At 38.3% G+C, this 11,303-nt stretch overlaps 1 protein-coding gene across 2 annotated transcripts in view; it reads right to left on the bottom strand.

Annotated features, from left to right (window-relative positions):
• Positions 1-4,004: 4,004 nt before the first annotated feature.
• The window catches only part of sema3aa (sema domain, immunoglobulin domain (Ig), short basic domain, secreted, (semaphorin) 3Aa), a 67,633-nt gene continuing 60,334 nt past the window's right edge, over positions 4,005-11,303 (bottom strand). For both annotated transcript variants that reach the window (XM_024285055.2, XM_024285045.2), the window contains exons 12-17: positions 10,644-10,735; positions 10,519-10,560; positions 9,286-9,443; positions 8,101-8,168; positions 7,877-8,025; positions 4,005-6,150 (exon numbers count right to left, since the gene is read on the bottom strand). In XM_024285055.2, coding sequence (XP_024140823.1) covers positions 5,476-6,150; positions 7,877-8,025; positions 8,101-8,168; positions 9,286-9,443; positions 10,519-10,560; positions 10,644-10,735 — 1,184 coding nt within the window. In that variant the 3' untranslated portion in view covers positions 4,005-5,475. The remainder of the gene's footprint in view (positions 6,151-7,876; positions 8,026-8,100; positions 8,169-9,285; positions 9,444-10,518; positions 10,561-10,643; positions 10,736-11,303) is intronic.

The following is an 11,303-nucleotide window of genomic DNA, read 5'->3' as shown; positions in this document are numbered from 1 at the left end:
TGAAAGTCTCTTAATCTAAATTCCTGCCTAAAATCGAAGTTGATGAGCTGCTACAATCCCACCAGGAAAGAAGCGTCCAACTGAATTCCGATTCAATCATGTGAGTCATGACAACCAGACCAGCGATAAATCAACAAGGAGCTTTTACATGTGTGTGCCAAACATGACACAAACACAAGCGGAGTTTCCAGAGATGTCTACACATGTACTTTATGACCTGGCAGACTTCTCTAAGCGCTTTCAGGTATCGATTATTCAGCAAGTCTCAATGTTTAATCATCGCAGAACGAATTCGTTAGATTAATTTGTCACTAGGATCGACTAAATAACACAAATCAGCAGTGAGGTCAGTTTTATGTCAAGTGTTTTTACGTCAAAACCTCTAACTAGCTTCACAATAAAAGATATGTCTTTATTAATCCCAAAAAAGAAACAGATTTACTACAGAACAAGTGGCAGCAAAACATTAAAAATGATAAAAGAAAATGTAAAAAACTAAGAAAAACTTGTCTTTCTGACATAAACAGTTTATAGCAAAGTACGCGCATTGAAGAAATCAAAGGAAAAGATTGTTGAAAATCTATTTGTTTATTCAATTCTGTTGTATAACTCATTGCATTTTCCACTATTTTACATTTAAATTAGAAGTAATGTGCAATATGTTTTAAATTTGTACTGAATGGGAGAATTGCCTTTAATGAAGTGAGTTCAATTTACTTCAATTTTATATTTGTGAAGTCCTATATCACTAAACAATTCCCTCATTGGGCTTCAAGCCGAGTTAAACTTCAAGGGCATGTATGAGGTTGTAGTGATGCACATAAAGCAAAAATATTGGACTAAAAGGGTAATTTAAAATGGGTGAAAACAGAATTCAAGAGCAAGCAGCCAATGTGGAGATTTGTGTCAACAATTATCACAGAAGATTACCCGATGCATCATTTCAGTCCAGTTTTTTTACATCTGTCAAGTCTATGTAACCAGTTATGTATTATTACAAAGAGATTCAATTCAGTTGAATTTCATTCTCTCAAATCTGATTATTGTAAAAGAGATATCTCACTTTTGAAATAATCATATATTCAACTCCTGCAGATTAAGAGCCTGTTTACCGTGTCATGTGACTTGCGGTTGGATGAGCTCTTCTAGTCCCTAAGAGAAAAAAAGCATCCAGACAGCGACTTACTATTAATACACAATTATAGTGTAATTACGTTGTAATTATCATCCAGTTACCGTAGCAAATTACCATGACCATTAGAGCACATATTATGTGCCACTTTGATATCTTTATTCAATGATTCTTTTCTTTTTTGTGTGCAATTATTGGACCTTCACACTCATAGAGAAAGACACAATTCAGTCTAAGAGCATAGAATATTTTCCTATTTGGACACTTTTAAGAAGAAAACATTAAGTTTATACTTTATTCAGCGCTCTGTTTCTAATGTATCTGATGCTCCAGAACAACAAGTTATTTTTGCATTTATTTGATTTAAACTCTAAATATATCCAATAGTCTGAAATGGTCAATAAGTAAGTTATGTACCGGTGTCAATTTCTCACTACACTTTTTTGTCCAAATGTAGTAATTTAAAGTAAAGACCAAGATTAAGCACTCAAATACTTCAAAGCAGCAGTTTTATAAACTAATGGGTGGCGCCATCGCGGCTGTAGTTGCTTACTATTTCCAGCATGATCGTCACTGGAGCTTCCACATATTGCAACTTAAAAAGAAAAAAACCGAGAGTTTGCCCTGTGAAGCGGGAAGGCCGATGACATCAATGACATGGAAGCGCAAAAAAAGCTCACAGGTGATTCCTGGCTACAACCGTGTGGGTTTGCTTGTCCCTAAAGGCCCGTCGATGAATTCCAAATGTGCTTTCATCAGATGTGATCCAAAAAGCTGCTTGAAACTCTTGACACATGTGCCGCCTTAGTCTGAGTAACACGATACGTCCCAAAGTGAGTCCTGTTCAAACCTCCCTGAGCGTGTGCAGACTGTGGTACTCCTCAAGTGACATTAGTTAGGAATATGAGGGTTGAAACAAAATAACTTAGTTTTGTTTAATAGTCGAATAGTCACGAGTGTCGACTATTAAAATAGTCACAACTAATTTAATAGTCGATTAGTCACGATTGTGTCGACTATTAAAATAATCAACGACTAGTTTAATAGTCGATTTGTCACGACTACGTCAACTATTGAAATATTCGTAACTAATTTAATGGTTGATTATTCATGACTATGTTGACTATTAAGACAGTTGACGACAAATTTAATAGTCGACATGTCACGACTATGTCGACCATAAAATAGTCGACGGCCAGTTTAATAGTTGATTAGTCATGACTTTGTCTACCATTAAAACAGTCGATGAGAAATTTAATAGTCGATTTGTCACGAGTATGTTGACTATTGAAAGTCAACAACTAATTTAAAAGTCAGTTTGTCACGACTATGTCGACTGTTAAACTAGTCAGCAACTAGTTTAACAGTCGATTTGTCATGACTATGTCGACTATTAAAACAGTCGACGGGAAATTTAACAGTAGATTTTTCACAACTATGTCAACTATTAAAATAGCCGATGACTAATTTAATAGTCAGTTTGTCACGACTATGTCGACTATTAAACTAGTCAGCAACTAGTTTAACATTCAGTTTGTCACGACTATTAAAACAGTCAATGACAAATTTAATAGTCAGTTTGTCTCGACTATTAAAACAGTCAACGACTAGTTTAAGAGTTGATTTGTCACCACTATGTCGATTATTAAACTAGTCAACAACTAGTTTAATAGTCGACATGTAACGACTATGTCGACTACTAATCTAGTCAGGAACTAGTTTAATAGTCGACATGTCACGATTATGTCGACTATTAATCTAGTCAGGAACTAGTTTAATAGTCGGCATGTCACGATTATGTCGACTATTAAAACAGTCAACGACTAGTTTAAGAGTTCATTTGTCACCACTATGTCGACTATTAAACTAGTCATCAACTAGTTTAATAGTCGACATGTAACGACTATGTCGACTATTAAAACAATCGATGGGAAATTTAACAGTAGATTTTTCACAACTATGTCAACAATTAAAATAGTCGATGACTAATTTAATAGTCAGTTTGTCACGACGATGTCGACTATTACACTACTCAACAACTAGTTTAATAGTCCACATGTCACGATTATGTCGACTGTTAAAACAGTGGACGAGAAATTTAACAGCCGATTTGTCACGACTATGCCGGCTGTTAAAATAGTAGGCGACTAATTTAATAGTCGACATGTAACGACTGTGTCGACTATTAAAACAGTCGACGGGAAATTTAACAGTAGATTTTTCACAACTACGTCAACTATTAAAATAGTCGATGACTAATTTAATAGTCAGTTTGTCACTACTATTGTCGACTATTAAACTAGTCAGCAACTAGTTTAATAGTCAACATGTCATGACTTAGTCGACTATTAAACTAGTCAACAACTAGTTTAGCAGTCGATTTGTCACGACTATGTCGACTATTAAAACAGTCAACGAGAAATTTAACAGTAGATTTTTCACAACTATGTCAACTATTAAAATAGTAGGCGACTAGTTTAATAGTCGATATGTCACGACTATGTCGACTATTAAAATAGTAGGCGACTACTTTAATAGTCGATATGTCACGACTGTGTCGACTATTAAACTAGTCAACAACTAATTTAATAGTTGATTATTGTCAACTATGTCGACTATTAAAATAGTCAGCGACTTTAAAGCTAATGACGGTTAAGATTTATGTTTTACATAGATTTCATGCATGATCCGATCAGTCGACTAAATTTGGAAAAAAATAATTGTTTGTGGCAGCCCTACTCAGAAATGCAACTTAAAGCTTTATTTTCTTTTTATATGTCCTCCATCATGATAAAAATTCTACCTTAAAAAACAATTTTCATTGGAGTGGGTCGACATGAAATTGTTGAATGATATACGAAACACAGCAAAGTTCAGCGTTTTTTTTGTAACAGAGATGTTTATTTAGACAACTGAATGCATGCCAGAAGAACCGCGTTACAGCATCCGTAACCGTCAGCTCTCATATTTCTCACTTTGAGGGAAAGACAAACGTCGTGGTGTCGAACACTATCTGCTATTGCATTTAAGGGATTACCTGTCGTGTACGGAGGAGCAGGGAGACAGAAAAGGTGTTGAATCAGACAAAAATAAGCTTTGGCCAGAGTAACATCACTGCTTTTGACAAAAAGGAGAGAAAATTAAAAGATTTTTTTTTTGTCATTTATATAACCTTTTGTTTAATTAAGGGGATTTCACCTCTCACACAAAACACGTAAAAAGACGATAGAAAAGCATTCACATGCAGTATAATGGGTCCTCTCCTCCAACATTTTTCTCCACTATTTTCTTACAGTTTCACAACTAATGTTTTTCAGATTAAGAGCGCAGGGGGGAGGAAAGTATGTTACACAATTTCTACTGGATGAAAACTATTTGGATGAGAAGAAGACGTGTTTAAAAAAAATAATAAATTGTGCTTATTGTTGTCAAATATGCAGCGGATGTGGCCTCAAAAGATGGTCCATCAAACATATTGATGAGCCAAAAAAAAGCAGAATATCAAAAATAAATGCAACCCTTTCACAAAACGATGCAATAAATAAGAATCAAGTGGTGTTCTTGTACTGTTTATGTACTTTATATACACAGAGAGTTAGGGTTGATGTATATATGTACACAACTGAGACTGTTTAGCATATGCTAACGCTAGAACTCTGAATCCCAGAAAAAAAGCACAATAAGTTACACAGAGACCTCAACAGGAGAGGGAATTGTGCACAAAGAAGGCAACTATGATGCCTGCAGTTTTTGCACCCAAAATAAAGGACTTGTTTTATAGAGAAAAGTAAATATATTTTTATAAAATAAAAAAGAAAGGTTTAAAAGAATTTTCCATAAGTAGCTTATTGAAACATTGATTGACATGCACAATGCTTTCCCAGTTTTGGTGGAGAGAGTTTGGATGGAGCACTTTTTTTTTTTTTTTATATGTTTTTTTTAATGTTTGTTGGAAAATTACTGGAGCGAGTTGTGCACACGTCCCACTTTTGCATCTCTACAGATGAAATAATTCTTGAAAATCAGAGTTTGTGCAGAAGTTCACATGCTCAGGTCGAGGAGGAAAGCTGGATGTCCTTTCAGCTGTCCTTGTTTTGCTGAGAAACAAACACTTCCGCTCCCTACGCCCAGTCTGATTTTGGTAGCTTATGTACAGGAAGTGTCTTCCAGGCAGCATCCCAGGCAACCACACATTTACAGAATCCATTCCAATGTCTCAGTCATCTTATGCTTTGGATGGTTTGTTTTGGTTGTCATGGAGAGGTCACTGGATTTACAGCCGAACCGAACGTGTGGATGTGTTCATGTGATGGCATTGTGCTTCTGACTGTGTGCTTCTTCCCTCAAACGCTTCGCGGGGGCCTTTGAAGCTCGTGGGTCCTCCTGTTGCGTCCCTTCTTATTGTCCTGCATCCGTCTCCACTTGGCGGCGTGCTGGCTGCTCACCCGGGATCCCCCCGCAGCCTGAGAGCCCGCCAGGCCGCTCTGCCCCTTCGGGAGGCTTTTCTGATTGCCCTTCAGCACACCTAGATTTTCTTGAGCTTTCTGGATCCGTGCCGAGCCTCCAGCTGTTTGAGCTCCGGCCTGAAGCCACGGCTTGCCGGGAGGCGGAGCGGCTTGCTGCTTCTGAGCCGTGGGGGCTTTAGGCCGCAACGCGTCGGGTTTGCTCTGGTTGTTGCCGTTGGAGGTCTTCACCCGCTTTTGTTTGCGCTCCTTTTTCCAAACTCTGTCGCAGAACTCCTCCACGCTGTTCAGCTCCGGGTGGTCGAGGAGAGACAGGAAGTCTCGGTACCACACCCTGTGTTTGGGCGAGTGACCCGAGCCTCCTCCGGCCCCGGGAAGTCCAGGGAGGATGTCGGCCAGCCTCTGGGTGGGAATGACCTGGAGGCTGAGGCGCAGCAGGGGCTGGATGAAGCCGTGCTCAATGGCGTGGCAGTGGTACACGCCCGCGTCGGACTGAGTCAAGCTGCGGATCAGCAGACCCTGGTCAGTGCGCAGAACCCGATCGTCCAACTTGATCTGTAACACACGAAAAATAAACCAATTAGAAAAGAAAATACATCCATAGAGCAAGTTTGGGTTTCTAAAAGAAAAAGTCTTTGCTAAAATAAACAGAATAACTTTGTGGAATCTGAAGTTTGGTCCAAAATGAACATCAACAGAGACAGATTTTAGGGAAAAATAAAAACTGGGCAACATGTGTTGGTCCAGATAAAAGATTAAATAAAAGGATCAGATTTGACAGCAGCAGCAAAAGTAAATCTGATACATATTTCTCCATATTTGTCTTAGATTTATGCAAAAGTTAAAACTATTTCCCTTATTGAATAGAAAGTCAGTGAATTAAACCAAAAAAAGAAAACCTGAAACAACACAGCTGACCGGCTTGGTCTAAATCTTTCCAAAGTGCAAATTCCTGCATGTAATCAGTTACACCCTGGAGTAACAGAGTAAAACTCTTCAAATGTAATAAAAGTTGTAGGTGATCAGATAAAGCAGGACGGCTTATCTCAGAGATGAGAGACGTTGGAGGAAATCGAATTACTGCACAGCTGATAAGATGATCTCAGTTATTCATTCATGAAATGTATCCGATTGAGTCTGTTGGCAGAGAATTTATGACTTCACTGCTTAAGAAATACTAAATAAACAAAAGATAAAGAAATGAAACAAAGAAGAGTTTAGGTTGTACTGGTATAAAGATGATGTAGATGTGTTTTCTGCCTTCATAGGCCACAATATTTACATGTTTTATATCATTCCATTGTGAATGTATATGGAAATCATCAAATTGAAGATTGTATTTTGCACAAACAACCTTAAATTGTGGAGATTTAAAATTATTTAGAATATTTGTTGTGGGCATTTTGTGTGTGTTTGATAATTTTGTTTGTCTGTGAACAAATTTGTGTTAGTTTGAGTTTTTAAAACCGGAAAATGTTTTTCCTGTAAAGAACTTTGTGTTACTTCAGTAGGAAAAAAAATGCCTCACAAATTTGGTTTGGTTTGACTCTTTTTGGTTAAATTTGATTTGATTTGGTTGAATTTGATTTAGTTAGGGCTCATCTGGTTTGGTTTAATTTTATGTGATGTAATTTTGTTTAGTTTGATTTTGTTTGGTTTTCTATGATGTGGTTTGATTTGTTTTTATTTGGTTTATTTCAATTGGTTTGGTCTGGTGTATTATGGTTCGCTGGGATTTGGTTTGGTTTAATTTGATTTGATTGAATTTTAATGTATTTGGTCTTTTTGATATAATATAGTTTGTTTTGATTTGACTTGTTCTGCTCTGGTTAAATGTGTTTTAAACTGGTTTAATTTTATATGGTTTGGTTTAGTTTGGTTAAATTTGATGTGATTTCCTTTGGTTTGATTGAATTTGAATGTATTTGTTTTGATTTGATATAATATAGTTTGATTTGATTTGTTTTGGTTAAATTTGTCTCGAATTGTTTTTATCTGGTTTAGTTTGATTTGGTTTTATTACGTTTGATTTTATTTGGTTTGATTTTATGTAGTTTGTTTTGATTTGATCTGATGTTAACTGAATCAAATAAATCACAGATTCAGTTTTTAAATGAGTAAAACAAAATTCTTCTGGCCGTTCCCCAACACTCAACATTTTTTAAACATTAAAATAAGGACACGTTTAGCAAACTGTACGCATTCCTCACATTTGCCCTCCCTGGTCATGCTCCGTCTTACATAAGGTAACACAAACGTGTGTGTGCTGGTCGACACAGACCTCTTGCTTGCGATCATCGTTGGGCTTCTGCAGCTGCCAGTAGATGAGCGCTCTCTGAGACTTGGGGCTGCACTCCAGGAACATGCTGCTGTTCTCCACCCCGAACACACTCCTGTCCTCCACGCTGCCTCCCAATCCGTCTACGTCGTCTGATCAGACAAAGGACACACGACAGTGAGAACTCTCAAAGACAGATCGACCAGCTGCGAGGACGTTTTCCTTACCGTGATGCTGGAGGTCCGAGCACTGAGACAGAGGGTCTCCATTTCGGATGTCCTGTCTGCGGGTTCTCCTGCGAACCAAGAAAATCAGATTAAGTGAAACAGCTTCAACAAGTCAGTGACTGTAGTCAGGGTTGGTGTAATGCTTAACTTCAACCACTAGAGGACAATGTTACCCAGCGGTTGAAGAAATCAGCAGGAATTCAACATTTATTGCTTATTCTCATCCATACAGCAGAAAACAGTCCAGGAAACATAAACCTGCTGAGCAGTGAAACGTCCTGGACTATTGGTGTCTTATTGTGACAGAATAGTTTTGTCCTTGAAAGGCTTCGTTTTGTCCTCTCTGGATGAACGTTCCTTAGCTTTGGACAAAGATCTGGATTCACTGAAAAGCTGCTATTATAGTTGAGAGGAAAGACAAACACAGGTGACCACATAAGGATGGAAGTATAAAAAACTGAAATCATCTCAATAGTACGACCAATCCCCGATCCTCTAACATATTTCTTTGCTTTTTTTATTGTACATATCCTCTTCAGCTGACATTCCTCTCTGTTTTGGCGGCGTGAGCGTGTCTGGTTTTCATTCAGGACGGAAAATATTTTCAATGTAGAGGAGAGCTGAAGGGGGGGCTGGCCTTTAACTACGGGGTGTGTCACCTCTGCATCCGTGTGACAACTTCTGCGTGAATGCGACGCAGTGCTACTGATGCAAATGTGAGCGAGGTGGTCGGCCTAAGCCTGCTGGATCTACAGCAGATGGTAATTTGAGGGTGTGTATGTTCGTACCTCCTGGCTGCGGGGTGAAGCGGTCAGACGGCTCCTGTTGGCTATAATTTAGCGCACATGGATATTCATGCGGGTCTTTGTGTGGATTCTGACTGTTAGGGGGGATGGACTCACATCCCGGTCTGCTGCTACTGGCAGGAGCAGCAGCCCAGGTAGTTGGATCGTATGTCTTGGAAAGCATTCTTGAGCGTATGTGTATTTAATGACCCCCGTTTAGTGTCGGCGCAGCTTTGAGATTATTTGCATGTCGGGGATTTTTCTGGCGTGCGCCTCACATCCGTGACTGCTTCTTTAATAGGAGTGCAAGGTACAAACAAGTTTCTACTTCACAGCGTCCAGATGTGCTGATAACTATCAGATGTGACTCCGTTTAGCTACATTTAGAGGAGGTGCTCACCTCTTGGCGGTCGGAAAGTATCTCGAACACTCGGCCCCGTCCCAAGCACAGTAAGGATCTCTGGCCAGGCAGCACTCGGCGCACGCCTTCCCGTACACCTCGCAACGGTGTAGAGACATCTGCGATACACCCAGAGCTGAGCCAAGGTACAGCTGTTGCTGTAAAAAACAAAGAGTAAAACAAATTGTTACATTAAATCTTCTCTAAGGGCCAGAAGAACTGCAGAACGGTTAAGTGTTTAGCTTCCAGTAGTTATTAGATATTTAAGTTTGGTCAAGAGGCCAACAATCATTTCCTTAGTGCAGGGGTCTGAAACCTGCAGCCCCAGAGCCACATGTGACTCTTTTATCTCTCTACGGCGGCTCTCTGGCTGAATGAAAAATAAAATAATAGCAATTTTAGCTTCTATTTTAGCAACGTGCTAACGTTTTTTGCTAGTTTGTTTTCTACAAGGGTTTTTAGGCTAATTTAGAATTTAGCTTCTATTTTAGCAACAGTTTTTGTTTTTGACTAATTTAGTTTTCTGAGGATTAGTATGATAATTTGGAGTTTAGCTAATATTTTTGCAAAATTCTGATGCTTTCAGCTAATTTGTTATCTACTGAAGTTTTTGGGGGATAATTTAGCTTATTTGGCAACATGCAAACATTTTAGCTTACTGAGGAATTTTAGGCTATTTTGGAGTTCAGCTAGTAATTGAGCAACAAACTAGCTATTTTTGGCCAACTTAGCCTCTGAGTTTTTTATGGTTATTTGAAGTTTACCTAATATTTTTGGCTAATTTCTTATCTTCTGGGTTTTTAGGGTAATTTAGAGTTTAGCTTTTATTTTAGAAACATGCTAACACTTTTGGCTGATTTAATTTACTGAGGAATTTTATGCTAATTGGGAATCCAGCTAGTTATTAAGCCACAAGCTAGCTTTTTTGCTAATTCACTATCTACTAAACGTAAAAGGTAAAAATGTAAAAAAAAAAAAATAATCCCATTTTGAGACATGCTAGTTTCTTTTCATATATTTGCTTTTGTCAGTGCCAAAAATACCTCACATAATTCACAATTATTCATAATAATAATAATAATAATAATAAACAAGAAGGTCATAAAGGCAAATCCAAGTTTCTTAAAGGCTGAAGTGAGTCCATGCGGCCCCTTCTAGGTTTTGATCAGTAGATAATGGACCTAAATGGCTCTTTTATTGTTAAAGGTAGCCAAGCCTTGCCTTAGTGCTTACCTGTTTGGTGGACAGTTCCATGGCAGTTATAGGTGTAGGCTCCTGTACAGAACAAATGCAGACCATTCAACATTCCAACTGTCAATAAATGGGGTAAATTTATCTCTCAGTTCCGAATATCCTACCCTGAAGACGGTCATTTCCTCCAGCACCACCTCCTCTAGGTCATGCCAGCTCTCCCTGGGGATGGTCACCACCTTCAGAACCGTTCCCATGTCTAGAAGACGTCAGAAAGTCAAGTTTTTTTTCTCAAATTCTTAAATTCTATGTAAAAAAGCCAAATAACAGCTCTAAAGCTCCAATGCTTCAGAATGTGTTTGTTTTGAAGCTGCGAACTGGTGTGTTTCTGCCCTGGTTAAGTGCGAGGGCAGTGCAGAAGGAACGCAGCTGGAAGCCATGTGGTCAAGCAAGCTTCAGGAAGAATGCGGAGAAAAATGTGATTTAAGAAAAAAAAAAGAAAAAGGACCTAGTGCTATTAAATGTTATTTTCTGATAGCTACACAGTGGTCACATTGTTCATGCAAGCAAACACTTCAGAGCAAAGCTTTGTAGGAAGGTGCAAAATGGCCAGATTGTGTGTGAGTGCAGGTGGAGTTCATTTTCACACAGACCTGCAGGACACTATATTACCAATTTTGGAGTCTTTTTTTAATATATTGCTTTTAAAGACCCACTATTATCATTTTTGAGCTATTTTCAAAGCTTTCCCAGTGCTCTTTTTAATTATGATTTAGCGATTTTCAGCTAAAATCAAGGACATTTTCTATGGCAGGAGTTCATAAGAA

This window comes from Oryzias melastigma, linkage group LG23 (assembly GCF_002922805.2).
Source record: "Oryzias melastigma strain HK-1 linkage group LG23, ASM292280v2, whole genome shotgun sequence".
NCBI classification, from domain to species: domain Eukaryota; kingdom Metazoa; phylum Chordata; class Actinopteri; order Beloniformes; family Adrianichthyidae; genus Oryzias; species Oryzias melastigma.
This window is presented reverse-complemented; position numbering and strand designations above follow the sequence as displayed.